Genomic DNA, 27,869 nt, shown 5'->3' on the forward strand with positions numbered 1-27,869 from the left:
AATTCATGTGTCATGTGATACAATAATAGTGTGATGAGTTATACGCATTTTGGATTTAAAAAAAGAAAAAACAAAAAACAGAAAGAAACCACAGAGCATACTTACAAGAAATCGAGATATGGCAAGTCAAGTCACACTGGCCACCAGAAGGACACAGATTTGAAAATGCTTCTTTCTCTCCTTCCTCGAAAAAAAAAAAAAAAAAATTTGAAAAAGAAACATTTTCTTGTTTTCTTGCTCAAAAAAGTAATCAGAAAAAATATTTATATTATATAAACACATTTATACAATATGAATGTTATAGTATTATTCTCTATATACATTTTTTTTTCTCGTTTTCCCACTAAAATTACCTGAGCTATTATAAGTAGCTAAGTTTAAGGCCCAGAGAAGAGACCCATCACACGAAAGTGAGTTCTGATGGTATGGAAAGCTGGTCTGATACCAGCACCTGCACTGCTCTGCCTACACATTTACACTCTCCATTTTCTCTTGCAACATTGCAAGGAGAGATGGGAGAAAAAAAAAAAAAAAACACACCTACAAGTTGTGCTGAACAGTGCCAAACTATGAAATGGCTTTGTGCTACAGACAGATGGTCACTAGCATGGCACTGATGTCATTCTTTCCTCTTTAGAGCAGAGTGCTATTCCAAACCCTCCAGAAATCAAACACTACCATCCCGTAATAACCTGCTTGGTCACAGGGAGCAACTTAGAACAAACATCACGCTGATTACTACAGAGCTGTGTCCTTCACTGGACACTCGCTGCTCAGTGGGAAGCATCACGGATAAACAGTAATTGCAGGTGAGCAGGAACAACAGGTATGTCACCGACTTGCAGAAATACTGGGACTCTTATCAGCCTCAAATATTACGTGTTTATATAGCTGCCAAAGATAGTAAATGCCAGACCACGTACCTCTACCACTTTATCAGGTACATTCCCTATATACACTTACAAACAAGCTTTTAGTAAAGCAGCTGCACCATGCATAGTGAACTTCCGTCAGCAAGGCTAAGTTTGTTATATTTATATATTATTATAAATATTTAAACATTATTTGATACATTTACACAAAGTTATCTGTTCATGTTCTGAAGGGGTAACCATCAAGCTTCCTAGCTCAAGCCGAAGTTACCAATTTTAGTGTTACATACATTTATATAACCCATTATTAACCATGGTTCACAAATAACATACTATCTGCTCAAGGAGCTCTTGGATTTTTGTTACCACTGAAGACATACTGCCAATGTTTTGAACACTGTGTGATTAATACCTGCCCAGAGCAAAATGAAACAACTTTCTATTGAAAAACAGCAGCAGATATTGTTAATGTAAGTTCGTACGAATGAGTGACGGTAGTAAACATGATACAACAATAAAGGAGTTGGAAAAAAGGAACAACAACAAAAGTTTAGTATCAGCTGAAAGAACACAGATTAAAATTAACCGACTTAGGTCGTATTTTTTATGGTTTAAAACTTACCAGTTTGGTAAGAGACTGATAAAAAGTTCTGAACTAATATTCCTGCCTCCTCTCTTTCTCTTCTGCAGCTACAAGTTTCTCATTTAGCACATGACGAGATGCTCTCCCTTCTGAAAACAGCCCGTTTCACTGGAACTGCAAGCAGGTAATTAGAGCTATTTTCGTTAAGGTTACAGCAACGGCGGCTGGGTCCTGAGAAGAGAGCTCAGGTAGCACACTGCTACAGCTACACTAAGCTAGCAGCCCCTCAGCCCCTCACCGGAACGCGACAGGAACCCGCCGCCCGCTCGGGGAACCGACCCTCCGCGCGCCCTCCGCCCGCTCGGGGAACCGGCCCTCCGCCCGCTCGGGGCACACGACGGGGGCCAGCCCGGGCCCTCCCCGCAGCCCCAGGCCGCGTCCCCGGCACGTCTCCGCGCTGCCCCCACCTGCGACGCCGCCCGGCGGGGGCGCTAACGGCCGCGCGGAGCCGTTAACGGTCTCGCCCCACGTGACCGCGCGGCCCCGCCCGTGCTCACCGGCGCGGCCGATCAGCTGATCCACGCGCGGGGGCTGTGCCGACGGGTGCCGCGCGGGAACAAGAGAGGCCGAGGCGCGCAAGGGCTCAGCGTAAGGAGGTTTGGGCGGTAAAAGGAGAGACGCCACAAACTGAAACTTCCTGAAATTTTGCCCTTGCGCTTGGCCCTTAGTCCCTTCCCCAAGCAGGCTGCTATCCAGAGGAACAGATCGTGGCTGAGAGAATAACTTGCATTCAGACTGATGCCGACCGAACTGCCCTCGGCTGCTGTGGCAGCTCTGTCCTCCTCGGTGTGTTCCCAGCATCGGCACAAACATTTACGGAAACAGGAGCGTGCGGAGAGTTGCTCCCAATACGCCCATCTAGGAAACCATAACTGAGTGCCAGGAACAGCAGGAGGGAGGTAGAAACTACACAAACTGCACAAAAGTCAAGGCAGTCGAGGAGAGAGCGCCCATAAAATGCCGATTTGTCTGCGATGCGGTTGGCACCCAGCTCCTTAGCCAGGTCTAGGCAGAGCAGCCTTCCTGCACACAGCCCCCGGAGCCAGCGCACACGCTGGTCCGTTCCGGGAACAGGAACGATCTGGAGAAGTTTGGAGAGGGGAGGGTTTCATCTGATGTTTACCCCCAGCCATGAATTAGCATTTGACTGCCACATGATGTGCTAGTAGCTCCTGCCTCTACCCTGCAATCTCAAATAGATACTGTTTCCCTCAAGGAGCAGAGACATGCCGCTCCGTTTGGAGCTGTCACGTCCTATGTATACCTGGAGAAGTTGTGTGAAGGCTCCCATGCAACCGTTCACAAGGGGATCAGCAGATGAGCAAGGACCAGCAGTGCTGGTACCGCATGGTAACTCACACTGGTACTTGCTTACTGCTGGTAACTCAAAGCGAGATAAAAACACCTCAGAAGTCTGCATTTGCCTTTAACTGGGGTATTTGCAAAGCCCCATTAGCATTCCCTGGGGAACTCCTCCATTGCAGCTGCGGAAGCCCTGCCAAGACACCTCGCTGCACTGCAGTGCAACAGGAGGCTGCACCCGAGATGGTGCCAGGACGTTTTTAGTGCTAGGTAGGCAAGCATGAGATGGAGGCAGGAGGAACCTGCTTGCTGCTGCCTTCCCTCATGTGATCCTCAGTGAGAGCAGCCTGCAGGGTGTTCTGCCCCTCCGCATCCCAGCTACATGGGGTGCAAGCTGTAGAGCAGGGGCGTATGTGGCAGAGCCAACCGAATGAGTCTCCTGACAAATGCATGTGACTTGACAGGTCAGCCTCATAGCACACTGCCATTCTGCTGGCCAGCAAAGGTTTTACAAGCACAAGATTTCCCCTGAGAATGAGATTATCACCACTTCCCTCCTAGCTGGAGCACTGAGAAACAGGGAGACGAGACTTTGGCCCAGGTGCGTGGAGAGTCAGTGGCAGAACTTGGGCTACAGCCGCAGTCTCTGTGCTGCTGGTTGCATGTCCTGAGCAACAAAACATGCTGCCTGTGGGATACACCGTACATGTAATAAAGTTTCTGATCAGGCTTGTACAAGAGGGGCCACCTCTGTGTTTTTGTATCATGTTTAAGACTCTGTTTAACAGACGTGATTCTGCTTGAATCCTTATGCCTAGCTAATGCCCTGCCCTTTATGTCTGTGTAAGAGAGAAGCTGCCCCTCTGCGTCCACATATCAGATGCTGGTTATATAAGGAAAATCACACCTGTGCTGATATATATAAAATTCACTTTCTGCAGCAGTTCCTGGATGACCTGCACTGACTGCGGTGCGGTCAAAACTCACCTGGAGCGATACCCTGCCCTGGGCAGGCCTGGCTAACCCCAATCCTGCCCCTCCGCTCACCGCCCTCGCCTGCGCCACACTCACCTTGCCATTAGTGACTTGCATGGATGTAACGGGTGTCCCATATCCTCACTGCAGGGGATTTCTCGAGGGGTCCAGTGCTCAAAGGCAGGTGATCCTGCTATGGCAGAAGTCCCCGGAGAAGTGACAGAGACTCAGTCTCCTCCACGCTTTTCCCTGACCCCCTGCATAAGAGAGGAAGAGAAACTGGGCCATTAGACACAATGGAGCCCTGGGAAAAGCATCCACAGCATTTCCTTGAGAAAAAAAATGATTTTGCTTAAGTGACGAGGTTTTGTTTGTGCATTTTTATGTGTCCCCACAGACATAACTTCACAAACTGCTTGCCTAATTAAGACTCCTATTTTCGTCTGCTCCAAAATCTCAGGAGGATCATAATCCAGTTTCTTCCTTACATAGAAATATACAACCTTTGTGCCAGTCTGTTGTCTACTATTAGTGAGTGCTGTGAATGTAGGAGGTCACAGATTTCTGTGTTTTCCACTTCTGTTTAAAGTGGCAGCTAATTTTGTCACCATCGAGCGCTGCAGACCAGCTCTGCCAGCATGGGAGAGCAGTCCTGCCACAGGGGACAGGATCAAAACTCTGATATCAGTTGACTCCATTCAAGATTCAGAATAACCAGAGAGGTTAATGGACCAGCTCCAGATTTATTCCAGTGTAATTAAGATACGAAAGGTTACAAAGTCTGCAGTGCAATTCTGGGTGAAAGCTGAGAGAGATCCCTGAATATGCTTACTTGTAGCATGGCTCGTGTTGATGTTTGCCTTTAATCTTGCATGCTCAACCAAACAGGCTGAGAGCCTGCAACTTCTGCAACTCCCTTCTCTACAGGAGAAAATAACAGTGAGCCTATGGAGAATCTAGTTTAAAGAGGTCTTCTGTGTACTGCTGATTTACACTGGGTGCCACTGCCAGGACCAGTGCTGGGGCAGGTAGCCCGTGCTGCTCTGCAAGCTCAATATGGGCAGAGTCGCAGGCCCCAGATCTGAAATACAGCGAATGTGGCTGCAGGGTTTTTGCAACCAGATGAAATTGTTGTGGTCACAAGATACAGAGTGCTAATCCAGCAGAAATTTGCTCTGCCAGCCCAAAGCTCTTCAAACATCTTTTGTAGATGTTGGAAAAAAAAAACAAAAAGCAGCTTTTATGCAGGACCAAAAGCCATCCGCCCTCCCCTGGCCAGCACAAGTTGTGTATTGTGTGCTTTGGCTAATTCAGCAGAAATGTGTGCCCGTGCTTTATCTGGATGAAATTTTTACCCCTGGGTGGTCTGACAGGGTGCTCAGCTGGTTTTAATCAGCAGGGAAGGACGAGTCTCCAGCCATTCTGAAGCTCTTCTGCTGTGCCAGGAGCTGAACTAAACTGTGGAGCCGGGGGGGCCTGGTTTTGCTGAGCCTTGGGGCCTCTGCCTGCCGCCATCCTGGGTTTCGCAGCTGGGTCTGCCGTGGTGGCCCTGAGGAAGAGCAGGGCGATGCCAGCGCTGGTGCTCACTGCTCGGCAGAGCTGCAGGGGCTGTTGTCCGGCTCGCAGCAGAGCCTCGTGTCCCACGGCTCCTTGGCCAGGGTACAGAACGAGGGAACTGCGCGTGTTCCTCTCCCACAGAGCCCATCCTCGCGGCAAGGCTGCACGCCGAGACCTGCCTTCGCGAGCGCCGCAAGGCCTGCTCTTCCCCGCGAGGCCGCGGCCGGGCTGCCAGGCCTTGCTCGCGGGGCTGCCTTCGCGTGAGGCCGGGGTGCTCCCGTGCGCTGCCCCTCGCGCCACGGGCAGCCGTGCCAGCGGCTGAGCACCAGGGCCACGCTGCCACAGTGCGTTGTTAGGCCCCAAAATTGCATGCGCGCAAAAGAGATACTGTTCACTCAGCCGTCTCATCTCTGAGCTCTGGATTAGAGGAAGTGACAGTGCGCTTCCACAAAACTAAAGCCACGCGCCTAGATTCACTGGAGATCTACAGCCATTTCTACCAGTGGATTTTTGTACCCTGATCCCATGAAGCTGGAAGATAAGACCCTGCTTACCCCGACGGTGCTCATCTCGAGGGCAGCTCTGGGGAGGCAGATGGAGGGGATGGAAACCAGGGGCCAGTGCTGAGTTCGGGCTCTGTGGCGGTGCCAACCCCAGGCCTCCCACTGCGCTTGCCTGGGAGAAAAGGCTTCTCCTCAGCTGAGGAGCTGGCACCTGGGAGCTGCTGTCTCACAGAGGCAGATCCCACCTCAGAGAGACAGGTCCCCTCCCGTGTCCACCAGCGGTGGTGAGCTTGATCTTGCTTTGCTTTTCCACAACTTCTCGAGAGAAAACATGAGAAACATGCCAACATCATACTCCTTCATAACATTATCCACGCCAAGGAGACACTAACATTTGTCTTTGAGTACATGGTGAGTTGTTCTTTTTGCAGCTTGTTGGGAGGAAAACAATGGCTCTGTAGTGAACTTGTTGCATTAGGAGACATCTACAAAGAAACAAGTTGTTATCCTTTAGTGCACTGTTCCATTCTCCTTGGTGTCCAGCTTTCCATCCATGCAGCCTTGCTTTTTTGTTTCTCTTTATGCAACAGCCATACACAAAAGTGATTCCACATGTTGTCCTCACTAGGATGGCAGAAGCTCCCTCTGTTAGTGACCTGCCAAGTCAGTAGAAGGTGGCTGCTGAGCCACAGCAAGGGCAGGGCGCAGTGATCCCAGCTCACAGCGCAGCTACTGTCAAGTTTGGCACTGGCTGCAGTGGCTCCCTATGGCCAAGCGACAGGTTTGTCTCAAGGGGAGGGTAAGATGTCAATAAGTAAGTTCTCAGTATGAGTCTGCTGTTATCTTTTCTAATAGCTATCAACCAAATGATGAAGAAAATGTTCTGCTGTGTATTCTTACTGTAGCTTTATAGTTAATTCTGTGTGAATTCTCTTAACTATCATCTTCAGGCAACAAACTGTTACGGTGATAAGCAGGTCATCCAGCCCCGTGCTTCAGCACGTCCTCATATGCTGCATCAGATCAGATGTTCACCAAGACGAAAAGAAATCCTTTGTATGTATGTAGTTGTATCTTTTTTTTTCCTCCCTCTTCCCTATTTGCAGAACAGGCATTCCTGGTAGGAACAATAAATGCTGCTTTCCTGGAGTTACCTTTTCCTGGCTTTTATTTAGCACACAGATCTGGCACAGTACACGGCCCAGCATCCTGGAGGACTTCAGTCTCACAATGTTATGGTGAGCTCCTTAGAAGACACGTATCTCTTAAAGCATGAGAAACACATTGTTTTTCCAATTATGATCCTTGTACATTTCTGTAATGCTTAAAACATCTATAAGTTACCAATATTTATTCACTCCATATATGACAAACACTTAGAAGAAAAACTGTCTTTGATAAAGGTGTAACAATGTCCCTTTCACTAACTCTCCAAAGCCATTTTCAGCTTAGGTTCCTCTTCCCATATCCTGAGCCTGCAAGAGGACATTCAGCTTTTGTAAACAACGACATCTTGTGGCAAGCAAATCTCTTTCTCCACAAATTAGTATTTTCTTATCATTAGAATATTTTATTCATCTCCCTAAATAAAAGCTCTCAAATCTTACTCTCTTCTCATCTGGAACTATCTTCATATTCACAGTCAATTAAAACCCTCTCATTTTGCAAAAGCTTTTTGGGAGATAGCTTGACTGCAATTGAGCATAGCTGAAGATGTACCATATTTTGTAGGCTAGTATTTTAATAGTCTCCTACCTTCCTTTGTGGACAACTTCACAATTTTAATTAACTTTCAGGACTTTTGCTGCACACTGAATTAGGTTTTAATGCAGATGTCCTCAGTGAGTGCCTAGGTCCTTTCCCTGAGTAGCTTCAGTTAATTTAACTCACAGCTGTCAACAATAACTTTGTATCTTATCAGACTGTCTATTCATCTGGCTTTGTCGGATCTCTCTGAAGTTCCTCACTGACACTTCTTATCTGGGCGAATCTAAACACTTCTGTCATCTTCAAATGTTGCCACCTTGTTCACATCTTTTTTTTTCCCCAGATAAGCTGTTAAGCAATACCAGTTCTAGAGAAGTTTCTCAGGGCCCCAAATTTTAAACATCCTCAATGCTCTGATGTGTCCAAGATCCCGTATTGCAGTTTTGGCAGAGACCTCAAGGGCTCTGCTACCAGGCAGGCTTGTAACGGACACTGAGTACATGACTGTAACATGTAGTCACTGGCATTTATGTGAAGAAACACTAGCCAGCTGCTCTGCTTTTGTGTCCAAAATCCTCACTGTCAGCAGGAACTGAACTGCAAAATGACTTACTGTTCTTCTGGGTCATGTAGCTTGCTTCATTTTTGCTGGCAAAACATTGTTTGTTTTTTCTTTGAGTGATTCCCGCCAGCTATGATGTGATTATGCAGGATACGACAGGGACACTTCTGTGGTAGAAAACTGACCTATGGGTGTCACCGATTTTCCTGCTCGTCAGGTTAAACTTCTGATGGGAAATGTCTTTTCTCTGGGGAAGTCCATTTATTTTCATTATGTTTTGTTTTCTAACCGTTATCCAATTTCATACTTTGCTTCTGCCCACACTAGATTCTTTTACAATGGGCTTATTTATACTTGCCACTCCGACAGGAGTTAGGTCTTGCTTGCTTCATTCGTCAGCTCTCCTTTGCTCTAGCTGTTAAGCTGTGTCTGTGTTTTCACCCAGCTTGCAAGCCAACAGCTTACACTGCCAAGGAAGCCGTTTTGTGGGTGCAGTTTGTATTGGGGAGAGGACACGCAGTGGCCAAGGGCCTCCCTCTGCTGGTGTTTGCTGCTCCGGATGGCCAAGGCTCGCGGCTCCTGAACGCTTCCTGCAACCCCTGCTCCAGTTCTAAAGGAGGGCTGTATATCCAAAATATGCACTTAGGGACTGCCCTCACAGCCAAAGTGCTCCACAGGGAAAGCTGGGGAAGTCCCAGGGCAGTCGTATCCTGCTGCAGCTCCCCGCTCATTTTCAGGACTGCTGCTGGCTTCTCACTTGCTTTGTCTCTGCTCTGCTCCAGTTCTCCTGCAGTTCAGAGTCCATGCATCAATGCAAAGGCACCCAAAGCCTTTTTTTTTAAATTAATATTCTTTTTTTTTGGGGGGGGGGGGCAGGTATGGAGGCTTTTTCTAGCTGTTTGTGTTCCAGCTATTGCAAGGCCTGGCTTATAGCCGCCAACAACACATTCTTCCCCGTGATCCAAAACCCTGGAACTTGCTCATCAGTTGCCTTGGCAAGCTCAAATTAGCCAACTCGGGTGAGTCACTGCTTAGAGACTGCCCATATGGCTGCTCAGAGCTAAGCTTTGGCGTACCTATAGATCTGTGTCCGCAGCCAAACAAGGCACAGGGACATAACTTTCCTTAGTTCAGTGAGAGGTTATTTCCGTGGTCAGTCCGGTCTTTCCTTTCTTTATACTGGGAGATGCAGGCAGCTTAAGTGATAACTGCCACATAAAACTAGGGCTACTAACTGGGGGTGCTACGGCGGCCTCCCTGGGCACCACCGCTCCCTCCTCTGCCAAACTCCAGCCTCAGGCAAGGTTTTGTGGGGGTAATATTCGGTTTGGCTAAACATAAACAGCCTCCCAGGCAGCAGGCTGCTCATCGGGTCAGGGCACTGGCTCCAAGGGGGCTCCCTGTCCCCACCCCTCTCCAGCTACTGCCCAGAGCACACGCTCAGCCCCGCAAAACAGCACTGTGAAACCAAGGGGAGCATTGCCGGCTCCCAGCGCGCCCTCCAAACCTCTCCCTCTGCAGCACCTTGTGCAGCCTCTTTGCTGGGCTGATATTTTGAGGGTTACAAGGCTGTCAAAGGAGGGCTCCAATTCTGGTTCCTTTACAAAGTCCCTTTGCAGAGTTGTATCTACTCTCGGGCCTTTTTACAGGGCTAGAGCGGGTTTCTCAAAGGCAAAGCCTGAGCAGTACAGAAAAAGCCCCCGAGCACAGTAGTTGGATCCCCCAGGAAGGAGGATTCGTACAGGCCAGCAGCAAAGCTCTTCCCCTTCCCTTTGCTGGGCATCGCAGGGCCACTTCCCTGGGCGCTGCTGGGGTGTCTGCAGCACATTTCTCCTTCACCTTCCTGGGGAGTCTTAGGGACTTGCTGTGACGGGCTCTAACTCGTGATTTTTGGAAAGTCTAGGGAACAGTGACCACAGATGCCAGCTGAGGTAATACCTCCTTCTTCCTGTGTCTTTATCCCCATTTTGCTTGGGGAACAGAGATGAAGAAATGCCTCTTTTTTTCCTCCTGAAATGAAAATATCAGTTTGTTATTATTAACAGTCTGAAGCTGTTTAGACGTCTGCAAAGAGCACAGCTCCTTAGTTTGAAGAAGTGAACAAAGTACATTAGAAGCATTTTGAAGATGCAAAATAACTACAGCTTATCCCAGGGAGTTAATAACATATAGTCCATTTGAATATAAAATTACAGGTGTACACATACATATGTGTGGATATCATCAGTCAAAATAGCCTTTCCTTCGCCTCTCTGCCCTGCAGGACAGGGCATATTGCTTGATCCAACCTGCCCCAGGGGTCTCCAGAGACACCAGCTTTGTCAACTGCTTGTAAACTGCTTTGGGATTACTTGTGTTTAAAGGCACAAGAGAAAAATAGTGTTCTATTTCCCCAGTATTACATTTATGTTGTATTGGCAGGACCATCGCCTCCCAGGACTCCACATCCTTTGTTCTGGCAGGCGTTGCTCGTGCCACATCTATCCCCAGCCAAACATCCTCCTCTGAAGCGGAGTCAAACATCCCCCCAATCAAACATCCTCCTCCTCTGCTGCCCTCCTGATGCACTGCTTGGCACTGCGAAATATTCCTCTGATCTGGTTGTCTGGCTTTTGGGGAAAGTCATCTTTAGGTGAATTCAATGAGTCAACCAAGTTAGCGTAGATACAGATGCTAAGTAGAGCAGTTAACGTGTGAGGGATAAGTGTCGAAGTAGCAGAGACTTTGGTAATGTTGGATTCCTATAAATTTTAAGGAATTAAGTCATTGCATTTCAGCTATGGAATTATATAAGACTAGTCTGATAGTATTTATGAGACATAGAAATCTCATTTGATAACATTTATCAATCATCTCCGGGTTTCAGAATAGAAGCACTTAGCTTAATGCACTCATTGTTTTGGATTTACCTAGTTCTTGGATTTACCTAGTTGGATTTATCTAGTTGAACCTACCATTTCAGAGTAGCTTTCTGCAGACAGGACTTTGTGAAGAACCAGGGGGTACAATCTACCCATGGAGGCAGGCAGCTCTCAAATCATCAACAGAACATCCTTGTTCTGGGCAGTTTTACATCTGTAAGTTGTACTGCTGTTTCACCCCTTTTTCCTCAAGCCTGTTAATTCTCCATGCCAGGACTCTGCTTACCTGCTCTAGAGCCAAAGGCTGGGAATGGAGGACAGCACAGCAGGCTGAAAAACAAGACTGCAGAGGAGGGTGAGTAGATTTAAGAACAGCAAAGCTCCAGCTCTTCTCAGCTGTTTGAGCCTCTGAAGGTCTACAGCTTATTGGAGACACTGATAGCCTAAGCCTAAAGGGTAGAGAAACAGGGCTTTTTATTCTGTTCACTTCTCCAGGGCTGCTACTGTTTTAGTTGATTCAAGATCTCAATGAGGAGAAAAAACTTGCTAAATTCTAATGGCTTCCAGCTGCTTGGCCAGTCTCAGTAGCCCTGTCTTTCCTCTCCCCTTGCCTGCCACTTCTCCCCTCCACAGTCCCTCAGGAACGTACGCTGTGCTGGAAGAAGATGCCCGTCCAGCAGGCCAGACACTTTGTATTGGGTAGTTGCTTGATATAAGGCTGTATTTTTTTTTTCCTGAAAGTAGCCCATGCTACAGCCACAAAGCCTGGCATTTGTGGCTGTGCAGAGCCAACAGGACACAAGCACGTTGTCAGGTACCACACAGCAGCGGGGCCCTGGTCTGCAGTGATGCCATCCAGCACTCTCAGCCAGGGCCACTGAACTGCACGGCGCTGCGGGCACCTTTGTGACGGTGCCTCCTTATAATGACAACATTCAGTGTTTGCCCTAAAGAAAGATGTCATGCTGAGAGGATAGAGGTACTTCAGTGAGCTCTGTTCAGTGACTTCCTGCAACAAGAGTCATTATCTTGATGTATGCTGTATTTAAGTTCAATTTTTGTCTATTAGGAAATAATGTGAATTCACACAGATGTTACTTGTCTATAGGGAAGAAAGAAAAAAAAACCTATTTCTTCTGGATGCTGCAATTTACATGAAGACAGGTCAGAAAGCCCTTGGCAATGGCATGAGACAGTGGGTGTTAAAGCCTTGGTTTAAAGAAACCAATTATAACAAAATAAAACATTATGGCAATTCATGCATAGTGTGCTTGAGCAGCAATACTGTCAGTGGGAGGCACATGGGAAGTGAATGAGGCCTTGAATAGATGAAGAGAGAGAGATAGGAGGAGACTCACTAGCTCTTGGACTAACTAGCAAAGCTGCTTTAATCTCTCTGTATCTTTTCTCTCTCTTCTCCCTCACTGTCTCTTCCAGACTTTAGATGACTCAATTAAGGGATTTCAGGGAGACTAACAGGATGTTTCAGAAAGATTACACTCTGCATCGGGGAGACCTTTTTTTAAACAAAAAGTGCTTTATGAATGTGCAGAGCTGATTTTCTGTAGATGCTAATGTCATGAGTGCCTTAAGTCAGCTCTTCTTTTCAGTCAAGCTTTCCTAGCATAATCTTCCAGGAACGTCATGGGAATCTTCTTAGGTAGTTTCACATCAAATAAGAATTCCTCAATAATGAACAGCAAGGGAGAAAAAGGAAAAAAAAAAACACAAAAAAAAAACAATACAACAGTTCTAATGTCGGTCTATATCTTAGAAATACTTAAAAGTAGAGGCTGTGTTTTGAATAATCCTGGTTGAAAGAAGGATCCTTCCAGTACTATAAATCCTACACCTCAGAGGGAAAGTTGAGGCTTCTACAGAGAGTGAAATGAGGGACCCAGAAGGCCTTGTTTCCGAAGTTCTACTTTAACAAACAGACCAAAACACTTGCAAAACGAGAGTTGTTTTATCTCCTTCTGGCCTTTTCCTATAAGGAAAAGTATATTTCATCCTGGAAAACACAGAGATGGAAACAGTTATGATTGCCACTGGTGAATCAATACAGTTTCAAGCAGGCATTAAAGGCAGCTGGTCAGCTAAGCCTCACTGCAGGAAGCAAAAAGCCCTTCCTTTCCAGCAGTTGTGGTTGCTCTGATAGTTTTGTCTTTATTAGAGACCCAGAGGTTTAAAGGCTTTCAGAGATAATGGGCATAAACCCTGAATACAAAAGAGAGCTCTATCGGAAGGTGAATTTGTAACAACCTAGAAGTTGTTCCTCTCCTCAGACTGACAGCTTGCCCATTAGTGAAAAGGCTGTTTCATTAGATTTGGATGTTTCAACCCTTTGCCCTTGGGTAATTCTTAGCAAATGTTAGCTGAGTCTAGAAAAAAAAAGGCATCTAGCTCTTACTTCTATTTATTGCCCTGTCTGGATTTCCTGCGTTCTCAGCACTAATGGAAACCACAGCAGTTTGGGGTTTCTGTCAGCCACATGAACTCTCCTACCTCTCGGAGCACTTTGGGTCATGAAGACCAGGGCGCTTCCACTGTTACCAGCAGGGGAGACTCTCCAGCACCTCCAAGGCCCAGTTCCTCCGAGTCTTAAATTCAAGTTAGAAATGGGCACAGCCGGAATTACTCATTAGAAGAAACCTCTCCAGAAGGTCTAGTTGTGGCTGTCTCATTTGAGGGCTGCACAGAACCCACATGAACTCGCTGCAGCAGCTGCTGTTTCCCATTAGGTGGGCATTCCCAGCTAGAGTTTAGGAACCCAAATAGTGGGCAAACCTCAGGACCATTTGCTCCAAACCCACACGGAATTGCTCCTCAGTGCAAGTTGAGAGTGTCTAAATGAACACTGGTAGAATGCAGTCAAACTTGTGCAAGGGCTCAGTGGATTGTAGCAGCATATGTGGTTGCAAAACAGGGTGGGCCGTTTGGGCACAGACATCAGCTGTGGAAACAGAGGGTTGGCACTGCTCTCCATAGAGGGGACTCCAGAAGAACTGACGTGCTACTGCTATGAAACACAAATCTGTGTTGCAAATGCTGTGAGCTAAGTTTCCTGATACATGGCCCTGTCAGAACATATCAGAAAAATAAGAAGCAAAGTTCACAAGACCCAGGGCTTGTACACAAAGCTAAGGAAAAGCGGAGATATTTGTGGAAACAGAATTGGGTATGGATCTGGAAAGAGACTTGGCATCACCTGATCCATGAGGATGACCCAAATGAATACCACGGCTGAGCTGCATTTCAGGCTTCCCACTGGCCACAGGCAGATAGGAAAAGCAGCTTCAGGATTGCAAAAAACCCCCAAGATGTTAGAGGAAGGATATCATCAGTGCAGATGACCAGAAGAGATTACTGGTTACAGCACAACATGTGAAAATAATTCATCAGAGTCTGTCAGAGACGGCTGGATTGTCAACATTTCAACCTACGTGCTATACCAGAAGATTCAACTTAAAACCTGAAGAGCAGAGATGGGATATAGTGAAAAAACAGAAAACCCAGAAGTTTGTAGTGAAGAAAAGTGAAAAAGTTAAAAACTGAATGAGTGAAGTTTTACACCGTACACTAAGTCATGGAAATTCTTGGAAATAGATAAGCCTATCCTGGCCACAAGTATCTCACCACTATTAGCACCTGGACTAACCCCTCTTAACAAAATAGTTTTGCAAGCAATTGTTTTTAAGCCTTGGTTTGCCTTGGTCCAAGCACAGGGCTAGGGATGGAATAAAAATAGTATTACTTCAGTGTGGTGTTGCCACTGATTTCTTTACACTGTGAAATCCTGCCCTCCGTTTTGCATTGAAGAACCAATTGCTTCTAAAGGAAAAGCCTCTTCAGTGCTTGGTGTCTCTGCATCTACTGTAGCTAATATACTGTGTAGTAGCTCCCTGCTTGTTTTCCCTAAATAAGCCAGCCTATTACCAGCCTAATTTTGCATCTTTTTCTCCTGGAAAAAAAAAATCCACAGGTTTCTACCTTGGCTGCCTTTTTTGGATGGGTTTGTAACAAAACAGGTTGAAAGAGATCTGAAACAAATTCTTTTGGTGATGGAGAAAATATGATGCTTAATGGGATTCTCTTCCAAGGATATTGCCTGTTCTGTTTTGTTGGTGACGTTTTTCTTTTCTTTTCTTTTTCTCTTTCTTTTCTTTCATTTTTTGGTGGGGAGAGGGTGGTGCTAATGAAAAAAAAAAAGAAAAGAGGTAGGAACAGGAACTCTGATTATTTTAAAATATTTATCTGAGATGGACATGAATGTGATCTCTTGCCTGTCGCTGCCCTATTTTACTTACCAGCTTTTTAGGTCAAGTATTTCAGTGTGGGGGGCTTGGATCAAGTTTTTGTTAACTCCATCCAGTCTATGACAAGAACCAGTGGCAAATGTGTAGGAAAGTGCTGCAAGACCAGTGCTGCATAGCATGTTCCTTCCCCTAGGGAAGCCTTCCTGACTTCCCAGGGTTTTCTCCTCCTGTACCGTGCCTACCACCTCACTGCAGAGGTATAGCAGCCTTCACTTAAGCCTGTATTTATATATAAGAGTGCATTTATTTCTTCTGCCCTGCTGTCCCCCACGTCACTCCCCTAGATGAAATGGAGGGGCATTCATCACCTGTGGTTCGAAACACATGGGCATGATACAGCCTATATCTGGCTGCACATCAGGATTTCTGAATTTCTGTTCCCCAAACTGCTACCTCATTCGCTTTGCGCCGCCTCCCCTCATGCTGCACACACTGGCATGTGAATGAGCCAACACCTCGGCTCTCTCGCAGGAGCACAGGCTGCGTATTTGTGGAATGATCCAGGGCCAACCAGTATCCGCAGGAGCTTCTGGTGCTCTCCAACAACTGGAGAAGATCTGGGAGGTGGGTAAAATATTCCTGAAATGGGAGAGAAAAAAAAGCTGTTGCTCCAGTCCCCTATTTAATATTGAAGCCTTGAGCATAGGTTCTATGAACAGCAGAAATAAATTGGTCCAAGCTGACAAGTTTATAGCAGACTTTGCAACCATTTTACCTTTGGTAACTTTTTTTTTTTTTTTTCAGACACAGGAGTAAATCAAATGACTTTCCTTTGATGTTTGTCATCTCATCAAAAATTTAAAGCCAATTACAGTGACATCGAATTGAAGAAGGCATACAAGGTGTGCAGGTACTGCAAATTCTGCTGCTCCTGGTTAACTCCCTACCTTACTGCAGGATGCAGCACACACCGTATGCTCACAAAGAAGTGCTAACGCTGCCCTCAGCCTGCCTTGGGCTTTTTTGGATGTCCTTTTTTAATTTTAGCTTGGAGCGTTTTTTATTGTCAGCTCATGCTGCAGCCCTGCAGACTGTTTTGTTTAGAGAGATGGGTAAATTCCTGCATAAAGGCAGTGGTGAATGAGGAAGGGCAGCAGATACTCAGGAGCCTCCTAAGCTGTTTCTTCTGCTGGGGAAAGTGAGCAGCCCACAGTGCTGGGGGGTAAAGCTAAGGCTGAAGGTAAAGCCACCTCTGCAGCCCTTCCTGCAGGGCTCTCCTCCGCGCGCTGCCCAGCGCCTGTTACAAAACAAAGCAGCACTTCTGTGAACCTCAGCATTACTCAGCCCGTTTAAATAAATGCTGAATTTCTCTTTCATAGAAAGTGAAAAAAATGAATTACTGAGAAAAAATAAACATCCATATTCGGCCAATTAGTAGGGTTCAAAGCACGGGCAGGGCACGGTCTGGCAGCGTGTGGATGAAGGGTATCCTTCCACTTACAGCTCTGAAATCTCCTGATACGTTCCCTGTGGTTTGGCAGTTGGAGGGTTATAGCCCTAGCTGATACCGTGATTAATAGGCTTTGTGCTATGGAAGGCAAAGAAACTTATTTAAAAATCATGAGGAAGCTTTAAGAGCCATGAAATAATCAGTGCCTTCACAGAGGGCTTTATGTTGTTATGCAGCCTGCAATGAGGCTCTGTGTTAAGCCAAGATTTCAAAGCTCCTCGAGGACTTCAGTGCCTAACCTGAGACACACTGCAGACTGTGAGGTTCGGAGTGGGAATTCCTACTTTTTCTTTCTAGTAGGCAGGGTTTGTTTTTTTAGGTAGCAATAACACAGGCAGCCTGTGCCGGCCCAGAGCCAGCCTGCATCTCTGCGGATGATTTGGTTGCTCACCGCTGGTCAGTCCGATCGGCTTAAGCAAGTATGGATATATAGCAGGCAAAAAAAAAAAAAAAACAAAAAAAAAACAGTTGATGGAACGTGTTGATCCTGTTGAATCACCAAGACTGTCTGCTGCTGTCATTTTACCACTTCTTTTAGAGGCAAGTGCCACCTCAAGCAATCTCCATGTGCCCTCTCTAGCCCGTTACTCCAAGCTGCTCCGTGTCACCCTCCCCTGTAAGCAGGGCTACATCTATGAGAGAACCAATGCTTCTCCCTGGATTACTTAAAGGAGAGCAGTTCAGTCGCTCACCTCACCGTGTGGCTGCGCACGCAGTAACGTCGCTATTAGCGAAGGGATGACAGAGGACCAGGGTGGGAAGGAGGTGAAGAAGGAGCTACTCGGGCCAGCAGTGCTGCTTGTGAAGGTCTGGCCTGAGGGAAAGAACAGAGTAACTCTTTTGCTCTGATTCATTCGATAGCACAGGACAGGACTTAGGGTGATCACACAACGGATGAAACAATCCCCACAATATTATTCATTTAAGTTAAATAAATACAATTCATTCTCCAATTTGACATGAAAACTCGTTAAGGCTCCAGAACAACCGCCCCTGCCCAACCACCTCATAAATTCAAAACCAGGCCCAAATGCATGGTCTGGAAAACCATTCAGTAAAGAGAGGGCTCAGAAAATAGAAATCCGTATTCATATGGCACTGGACGGCTCGGAAGGCTCCTGTGCCAGCCAGGAAACGCTGATCTGCTGGGTGCTGCATCCCCTAGTAGCTCCAGGTAACCGCGCTGGTCTCCTGCTTGCTCCGAGTGACAAAACAACCGGTGAGCGACGCACGCCGGCTGTCCCAGCCAGGCTCCGCGATTGCTCTTCATGGTGTTTCTTTACTGGCACCAATTTTTTTGCACTCTCACTGCAAGTTTTCACGGGGCCTATTCCTTGTATCACAGCACCTCAGCTTTCATCTGAAGGAAAAGGAACCATCGCACCTCTGCAAAGCAGAATTGCTGTGAGGCAAATCCAATGTTGAAGGATGAATAAAAAGCCCTAACATTGTTCATATTAACATTCCAGATATTTTTTAAGGCAATCTGGTTATTTGGGGCATTACGTGGATGAGCCCGATCCCTCCAGCCTCACACCAACACACGCTGCTGCTGCAGTTACTGCTCTTCTCACTCTCTTCCTTGTTTTACGCAGGTCCTGGGGGTCCCAACCAAGGACACCTGGCCAGGACTTTCCAAGCTCCCCACTATAACCCAGGTCAGACTGAACTCACCAGAGCATCACCTTTTTCTTGGAGGTACCAAGCGTTTAGTAATTTTGAATCAGTAATTCTCACTGTGAAAAAAAATCCTGTGCTTTTTCAACATTATGAAACATTATGTGTTTTGCTGTCAGCAAATCCCTTGAGCTAAGTGATAAAAATAGTGCTGTTGTAGGAGTGATGGACGAGGATGGAAGCAGAGATACAGGCCTGCCAAAATTGCCACCCTGGCAGCCAGATACCCTTAGGCTCATGGAAGATTTCACTGCTCCAAACACTAACAATTAAGCTGGTCTCCACTCCTCTCGGTAAAGGACCAATGTCTCCTACTTCAGCCTGGAAAAGCTGGCGGGTTCCTGGAGACAGTTTATCTGAATCCTCCTTGTTTTCATGGAGATTGGTTGGGGGCCTTTAAACCTCATTTTTTAAAGGTCACTGTCCCTGATTTTGATGTGGGCAAGGTGAGAAATCTGTGTGATTTATAAAGCTGGCTTCTTTTATTTCCACATGGGCTGGTAGGGAAGCCTGTGTCCTGGACTTCAAAGGGCCAGTTGTCTCTTATTTTGATGTGGGCAGGTTGAGAAGTATGCTTTGAAAAGCAAGCTCAGTCACTCTGTCTCACTCCGTCTTCCCCCTCTCTCTCTCCCTTTTTGTTTAATGTTTTCTCTTGGGAAAATATATTCAAGTGTCAGTGAGGGAGAAATGATGAGCACTGATTCTCAGCCTCTCAGCAGGATCATTCTCTAGGAGAAATATAAAAGTGAAATATTAAAAACCCTCGAATGAGAAACCCATCCATCTGCAATCTAGCCATTCTGCCTCGCTCTACCCTAGGAGAGGGGTGGGGGGAGTCTGTCTATCTGGAAGGGGGGAAAAAAAGAGCAGGGGGGAGAGGAGGAGGGAAAAGATGTGCTCAAAGCAAGAGGTTTACAGGTTTAGTAGAGCATAGTAACATCTTTTCAAAGAAGTGGGTGTTGCGCTGTGACCCAGTCCGAGATGCCCCTCCTTTGATTCCGGTGCATGAACACTAAACATCCCCCATTTTCACATGGTAGCCGCCATGGGCTGAACAATAACCCGGTCTCACAGGCGAAAGGGCTGGAATCCCTCACACAATTAGCTGAGACACATTAATCAAGCCAGCGTGAAATGGGAACGTGTTGCTGCCCACAGCAAGTTGGATCTGGCGGGGAGCAAGCGCAGAGCGGGCAGTGCAGGGAGCACATTCCCCTCCAACTCCTCCACGAGCTCCACATGGGTGCTCTGGAGGGGAAGGACATGCTCGAGCACGGGACAAATCGTTCCCAAATAATCTTTCTGACAAGTCATCCGCTGGCACAAGGCCAGCTCTCAACATGGACGAGGAGCAGGTATCCCGGATACTGCCCAAAGGAGGAGCTGGCGCGAACGCCGCGCTGGTGAAGAGAGGGGTGGGGGCAGCACACGGTGTCCCGGTGTCCCGAGCGCCACTCGCTGCCGGCGCCGCGTGGTCCGAGGAGCCGCCATGACCGTGGAGGGAGCCGGGAGGGAAACAGTGAAGGCCCGGGCAGCCACCACAGGCCGTGCTCAAGCTGAGCTGCTTTCAGGCTGCATGGAGAGTCTCCCCGCAGACTCCAGTGCGGCAGACGCGACCGCTGCAGCACTGCGATCGCGCGACGTGGCAGCTTCTGCGGCTGCAGCGCGCCGGAAATGCAGGAACCAGCAAACACCTTCCCGCGCGAGTCAGGAACTTACTCCGGCCAGATTTGGAAGGCTCTGCCAGCGAGAGCGCAAATCAGTCTGAAATCAGTCTTTGCCGTTCATGCGCGCCTGTGCCCTTCCCTTCTCCGCAGAGCGCAACCTCCAGGGATTCCTCAACCCGAGGGGTGGCTGTGGGGCCTCTCTGAGGGCCCCTTTGCCCTTCAGAGCGTTTCCAGCCCAACTGTGTGAATCCAAGTGCCTGGGATGGTTCAGATAAGCAAACAAACTTCCTCGCGCTTCCCCAAATCCGATGGCTTGAGTGCTTTTAGCTAGTCCCCTTGATGTTCGCAGGAGCACAGGCAGCAAACAAACAAACAGGTTTGTGCCCGAGGCGCAGAGGGAACACAGCACAAAACAAAGCGCCGAGGTGTGATCCTATTCTCCTTGAAGTTGATGGCAAAACTCCCACTGGATTCAGCGGTGTCAGCTCAGCCCCGTATTGAGGTTGTTGCTGGAAGGGTTCCTGCACCAGGTTGGGTTAGGAGGAATCTTTGAAATGGAAGCTGGAAACCTTTGGATGTTTTTGTGTCGCTGCCGTGGGCTCAAGCACATCCTGCCGCAAGCTCCGAAGGGGAGATTGGCCACACGTAGCGCAGCCGGGGGAAGAGCAGCAACCAGCCCCGCCGTGGGCACCGGCTGAGCGGGGAGGACGGTCACGCCGCTCCTCCTCGGCCAGCGCCACTGCCACCTCCCCGTCTCTCCAGGAGAGACGCGTTTAGAAGCGAGTTACGCACGGCCGAGGAGCCAAGAGCAGAGCTGTGGCCGGCTCCTGAGGAGCGTCCCGGCAGGCCGGCCCCGGGCCGGCTCCCTGGCGCTCCGGAGCCCTGCCTGCCGCGCCGAGGCTTTGCCCTGCGCTTGCTCATTTGTTCTGTCCCCCTCGTTTTGCTTCCCCTGAAAGCGGCGCTTGGAGCTCTGTTAACACTATTTTTGAAAGCCCTCATGCTGTGTGAGCTCAAATCCTTGCATTAATCTACTGCTGTGTTCATTTCACTGTGCTGAAAAGCAGGGAGTTTAAATCCCCTCTAAACACCATTGGTGACACCAGAAGGCCAGTGTCTTGAGCCAGTCCCATTAATGGTTACAAGTTTGAATCTAGACAGCAGGGGTCAAGGGCAGGAAAGGATTAGGACTCGCAGCCCTGACACGAAGCCAGAGCCTTGCCAGACTGGGAACACTGGAGGGCCCAATGCCCCGAGTCCTTTTGTGTCTCCTTTTCGCTGACATCTGGATTCCAAACAGGAGGCAGCAGCACATATTTGTTTTTCGGTGACATGCTGGGAACTTGTGAGGAGCGAGCCAGAGCTTGCTGTGAGCGAGCCGTGCTCCCTGCCGGATCGCGCGGGCTGACTCGCGGGGCCTCCTACAGCAGCTCCTGTCATTTCGTTCGGCAGGCACGAGTTGTACGCTTGTCTTTTTCAGACGTAGCAATGGATTTTAAAATAAGCTTCATTTTTTCCAATGTCTGTGGCTTTGCTATGCCGAATGAACCTGGAAAGCTTTCCATGGCCAACTTCTCCTCTTGAGCGCATTTTTGGTCTCATTTGCTTTTCCAAGGTGCCACCAGCAGATGGAGGCAACAAGCAGCAGGCCCTGAGCATAAACTCCACACGACAGTTGTGAGACAACAGATGAAGTCTGAACTCTTAAGTGTTTGTCTTTTACCTCACTTTTCATGCTGATGCTTCATTGAACAAATGGGAAACCGAATTCTCCAATGACAAAATCTTCATCGTTGCAATAAACTGCACACAGCTCCGATCCCAACAGGAAAAGCAGCACTAGCCCCTGTGCAGCACAAGCTGGCTGGGATGCAGGGAAGCTTCCTATGGGCCTAGCAGCGGGCACGGACACAGGCTGGATCCTGCCCCGCGGACGGGGCTCCGCGGAGGTTTCGCTAATGAGAGGAATTAAGGAGCTATCTCTGGGAGCCTGGAGCCGCTGCCTCCACCCGGCAGCCCTTGGCATCCTCCTTCCTGCTCTTCATCAATTAGGAAAGTTTAACATTTGTCCTCTGGCTCCCTTGCCTTATTAGCAGTTCATTAGCTGTTTCCACCTGGGTTTTGGTGCAGGAAGGTATTTCCTCATTAGCACGCCCTGCATTGCATGCTGATAGACGATAACAAACCCAGGCGCTGCCGTTCACATCTGCTCGCGCTGCTAAAGAAGCCCCTCAGCCATACACGACTCCATCATTTCATGTGTGTATCATCACTGCATGATGATTAAATCAGCAGTTTAGCCACTTTTTGGAGTGATAGCCAAATATGGTTTATCTTACCTCTAAAGAGGAACTGTTTACATTGTTTTACAATTTTAGATCAGTCTTAATCCTTACAGTAGGGAAATATTTACTGGTCTGTTCTTATCCTCAACACAATGAGGCCCCATAAGTCGCTATGGGTTTGTCTCCACAGGATCAGTCAGAAGATTAATCTGAACTGATTTAAAGTGGATTAGTTAACTGCATTAAATCCTTGAGTAGAGACACTGCGTTTTCTTACCCATATCTTCCATTTATTATCAAAGCTCTCTGTATGCAGTGGCAAGTTTGGCAGCCCTCACTCAAGCAGAACTGAGAGCTTGTTTGCACAGGGACAGCAGTAGTTGCTTCATCGACTCTTATACTGCCCCTGTAAATAATTAATTCCCCTGCTATATAAATGACAAATTAAAGTCAGGAGCTTAGTCAAGACCTAGTGGAGATAATAACTCAGATACTCCTCCCAGTTCCCAGTAAGCAAATAGTTATCTCTAGCTGTAATGTAAAGAAAATCCTGTTTTCTCTTTATGATGTTAATCTTGAAAACGTATTTCACAAAACAAGATGACATTTCATTCAAACAACATTGAGACATTTTGCCTTGATGTTATCAGCTAAGCTTACATTTTTAACTTGTATATTTAACTCATTAAAGAATGTTAATGATAAAAGTTTTCAACAGAGTTAAACTATGATGCCTAAGTCATCTTGACATTTTTATTAAATATTAAAGGAAACTAATATATTGCCATGGCATGGTTCCATCTCATTGAATCAATTTTTTTCTGGCAGAAAGTTGCAGTCTCTGGAAGTTTTTGGCCAGCTCTGCTGGGAGGTAAAAATTTCTACCTCATACAAAAAAATGTTATGCCTTTCCAAACCATTTTTTATAAGTTGTTTTACTTCTATTCCTCCTGGAAACATTATGTCTCTACTCAGTATGGATGATTTATTTCAACACATATATTAAAGCTGAGGAGAAAAAAAAATGAAGGAAGGAGGAGGATCCAGAGAAAATGTTAACAAGGATCCAAGAGGAATCTGCTGCCAGAGTTAATCATCTCAGTGACTGATTTGGGGAGGGAGCTATTTGAGATACTGCTCTATCAAACCACATGTATCTGCGGTATTTGCAGAGCTCTAGCACCAAGCGGTCATGAATCCCAATTGGTGTTTTCATCAAGGCTGAAGAAATAGCTGACCTGGTACCATAAGCATCTTCTCGGCCCATTCCGTATGTTTGGGTTCCTAAAGAGCCTGGAGCATCATACACACCACCTTCATTTCTCTTGATGCCTCCCTTCCACCCTCCAACACCTTTGGTGCCTATTGCTGGATCAAACAAACGCTCTGCAACGCGGATGTTGCCTGGGCAGTTTTACCAACAGGTTTTACGAAAAGCAGTGAGGAGGCAGCAGGCAGCTGCCCTGGAAACGCGGCTGTCTCAGGGAACGAGCACGCTCAACCACTTCACATCATGTGCTGTCGTGCAGCTGCAGGAGGTCTCGCGTTAGGGCTTTGCTGTTCGTGTAGCTTTACAGGCACCCTATCTCCTCACCATGAATGAACCCTATTTATAATTTTGCAAAGAGTGAAATCACCTTCCCAAGAGGGAAGCCTCAGCAGTAAGTCCTGAACAGGGCTAGTGCTCTGTGAGGCTCAGCTTATGCTCCATTGCCTAGAAATCTCCCTGTGGTTTGCGAGAAAATGACTGTTAATCACTGTAAGGGGAGTCTTCCAGGGTCATGCCATTATATTTTTAACTAAGCTCAAGCAAACTCATATTTTATAAGAAAAGGCTTCAAGTAAATTCTTCTCTCTGTCTCCCATAATGTTTAGAAAGTGTCCTTTAAACACATCAACAACAACATGCCCTTCCCAGCCTGCAAAGTCTGCACGGATCCAGCCTGGTAGCCGTGACTGAATCCCAATGTCCAAGGAGGTCACTTTTAGGGAGGGAACGACTACAAAAACTGTGGGTGACAGAGTGTGGGATCCAGGCGCCTCTGCTCTCCTGCCAGCCTTTCCATCGGGTCCCTGCGGAAAGGCCTCGGACGCCCACGCGGCACCAGGCCGCAGCAGCCCTTGGTCAGGCCTGCAAAGCTCCTGCTGCTTCCTTAGGGCTGAGGTGTTAATCCTGGGCCTGAGACCGCTCTTACTGAAGGCAAAGACCAACACGCCCGCGAAGCCGCCCCAAGGCCCTTCCTCGCAGACGAGGGGAAGGAAAGGGAGCAGCGAGAGCCTTGTTAATAACGTCAGTGCTGCTGCTCAGGTCCTATAGGAATAATGTATATTTATAAATACTAAGATGACAGATTCTATAGGGCCCTTTGAAATTCCGAGCACATGTTTTTGTAAAGGCTCAAAGAATGGTTGTTGGCTTGATTTTTGTTTAATGCTGTGATTGCATATTAAACTTTGCAGGGCTGGTTGTTTCCAGGAGCCCTCAGAGGCTCCGAGTGATCTGTGACAGGTGAGCTACCTAGAGCTGCCGTGTCAGAATGGCCTCTGGGTTTACTTGCTTCTTTGTGCAGTCATTTCACTTGAAATGAGCTCTTTTGGCAAGTTCAGAAAGAGCGAGGTGCTTCTGTCGGTGTAAGCAGATCTAAGGGCAGTTAAGCAGTGGATTCTGAGTGGAGGAAAGCACATAGTGGGTTTATTATTCCCAGAGGAGCCGTGATTATTCCCAGATAAGCAGTGACTCAGTGACATTGCGCGGAGCTTTTGAAGGCGCGTGGTTTGATTCAGAAGATGGTGCTTTCCCAGGCCCTCCTGCACAGGCCCCAGATCGACTTTGTGCTGCCCCCATTTTCATTTCTATCAAAAATGCCAAGGGGGGACACGCTAGGACAGCCCTTACACAAGACCATGCCATAACGTTGGGGTTGGGTAGGATGGGGAAATTCACATTCTCCTGTGGCCCAAAGCCACAAGAACAGGTCTGTGATTAAGCACCTTGGCCTGAGCACACCAGCACCTTCCAATTGCTCTCCAGTGTGCTGAGACAGGGGGCTTGCAAGTATAAATACATATGTATATATGTACGCAGGCATGTGTGTATAGATACACATGTATGTACCTACCTGTGAAAGGAAGGGCACATCCCAAACCCAGGTGACAGAGGCCCTGCAGGAGAACAGGCCCTCTCTCCTTCTGAACAAGGAAGTAAGTGTATTCCTTGACACCCTGCCGTGTCTCCCTCCTGCTTCCCGCCGTTCTCCTTGCCGGGCGCCGCGACGTCCCTTGGCGGCCCAGCACAGGGGGCAGAGGGAGGCGGCACGGCGGGCCCTGCTCCGCGGGGCCTCCTGAGCCTGCAGCACGAGCAAACCAAGTAAAAGCTGTAAAGCTAAACGACCATTTTATTTGTTTGCTCGCCGGCTTGTTTGCTGCCTTCCCCTTCCCGGCCCCCGCTGCTGCTCCTCCAGCAGGCAGGCGCTTGGCAGTAGCACTTGCTGGGCACACAGCGCGTCTCTCACGTGTGTTTCCAACCCTCACTGCAGCTCATCTGCACTCCTGCCACAAGGGTAGGACACGGAGATGGGTATTTTGTGCAGTGTCTTAATTTTGACCTCCCACCTGCACACTTGCACTTCCCACTATAAATCCGTAGCACCAACGGCTGATACTCTGGCTATGGTATGTGTAGCATAATGCTCCCAGTAATCTCTAATAGCATTTTTCCTTTTACTCGTGATCTTCTCTTTACAAAATAACAACTTAGAAGTTTCCTCCAAAACGATGAGCCTGAGCTGAAGTGCATGTGCATACTCCAACTTAATCAAGCTCACATGGAAAAGCAAATGCCCTGGGAAACGGCTGTATGTGGGGTGCCTTACTCGGATGCCCGGTGTCGCGCACTGCCTCTGTCGCCTGCGCCGCAAAGGGCTGGTGCTGCCTTGGCCCCAGTGGCCTGGCTGGTGCTCGTCTCTCGGGCTCCTCTTCTGCCCCGCGTGAGGCTGGGCAGGGTGCCGGCCACGGTCCCGCGCAAGAGGCGCCTCTGCAAGCGGCTGCTGCAGCCCCAGCTGCAGTGTTTCCTGCAGGCACGGCCGAGCTCATCGCGGCTCCTCCATCCAGCCTTTACTTTGGCAAGTTAAGGGTTTCTGACACGGACCAGGCTCCTCTTCTCTGCAGCCCCCACAACCCTCCAAGCGAGCTGCAAAGTTTATATCCCGCTGCAAATCACTGAGCGCGTTTTCCTGTTTCCTTTGGCTCGACCCCTGTGCTAACAGCGGAAGGGGACAGAGCAGCCCCGCGATGCTGAGGAGGATCGGCCCGAGGGGCGCACGGGGCCTCCCTCCACCGCGTGCACCCAGGGCCCCGAGGCAGCCCAGGGGCCTCCCCGGCGCCCGCTCCGCTGCTCGCTTGTTTTTCCTTAGATAGGAGCAATTAAGACGAAGCTTCCTGGCCGTGTTGTCAAGCTGTTTGAAAACTTAATTCCGGTGTCTCTGACACATCCCAAGCGGCGGAGCAGGCGGCGGGCGCCTCTCCCAAACTGCCACCCCTCGGAGGGTGCTCGGCGCGCGCGCGACCGAGAGGCATCTGCATTCCCTTTCTGTTCACCCAGCCACGGAGCACAAATCTGCTTTGACACTTTTAGAGAAATGAAAAGCTGGAATCTCACAGGAGCTGCCTGTGCCGGGGGGGGGAGGAGGGGAGCACGCACAGCAGGAGGGAAGTTGACTTTTCTTTATACATATAGGGTTTTTTCCATGCAGAGTTTAAATTATGCCTGATAAAAGGAGTTTCGTGGATGTTTCAGTTCTTTCAAACCCTCCTGGCTTCCTCCCAATTAAATGAGGTTTGTCAAAGCCACAGGGCTCTGCTGCTGCCGGAGAGGCGGACAAGCACTTCCCGCAGTGACATCTCCAATCCCCAAGGGAGAAGATGAAAGTGTCGGTGCCAAGAGAGAGAGAGAGAGAGTGGAAAAAAACAGGTACAGAGACAGACAGTGTGAGAGCAAGAGAGAGAGTGAGGAGAAAGAGAAGGAATGAGAAAACAGATTGGCATAATGTGTCAATTCCCGTGACACATTTCCAGAGAGGGGATGGGTTCATTTCACCCGGGTTTATCCACCATCCTGGGTTTATTATCTGCGCCGTGTGGACAGGGAGCTGCTTGGCGTTATCCTAGCAACCAGTGTGTTGGGAACAGAATCCATGTGCACCGGGCTGGAACACGTACGGTACCGTCGTGCAGGATCGTGTCTAGGAGCGACTCGTTAGGCCTCTAAAAATCAGGCAGTTCTGAGTAACTCTGCACATAGCCATCCCTATCACCGCAGCCGGGTAGGACATTTTTTCTCCTGTGTCATTTTGGTATCGCAGCACTTTGGAATTTAACTGCATCATTTTAAAATTCTGGTTGCTATGATAGCACAGCGCAGATCCGAGGCGTCTTCTGTCCTGCGCTGTTCAGGGGTGCTGGCAGAGAGCTGTCCTCCTCGGAGAGCTAAAGCAGAA

General features: G+C 48.2%; 1 protein-coding gene across 1 annotated transcript; it reads left to right on the forward strand.

The window, feature by feature from the left end:
* Positions 1 to 1,356: 1,356 nt before the first annotated feature.
* CDK15 (cyclin dependent kinase 15) lies at positions 1,357 to 27,401 on the forward strand. Its single transcript, XM_088523790.1, is given in 13 exon segments — positions 1,357 to 1,366; positions 2,685 to 2,828; positions 5,749 to 5,861; positions 6,177 to 6,263; positions 7,028 to 7,090; positions 9,017 to 9,140; positions 10,584 to 10,633; positions 10,635 to 10,729; positions 15,770 to 15,789; positions 15,792 to 15,862; positions 18,344 to 18,404; positions 24,832 to 24,883; positions 27,209 to 27,401. Coding segments are annotated over 13 exon segments (1,083 nt in total).
* The last annotated feature ends 468 nt before the right edge of the window (positions 27,402 to 27,869 follow it).

This window comes from Tinamus guttatus, unplaced genomic scaffold, assembly GCF_059628265.1.
Source record: "Tinamus guttatus ecotype Peru unplaced genomic scaffold, ASM5962826v1 Tinamus_guttatus_pri_ptg000197l, whole genome shotgun sequence".
NCBI lineage: Eukaryota > Metazoa > Chordata > Aves > Tinamiformes > Tinamidae > Tinamus > Tinamus guttatus.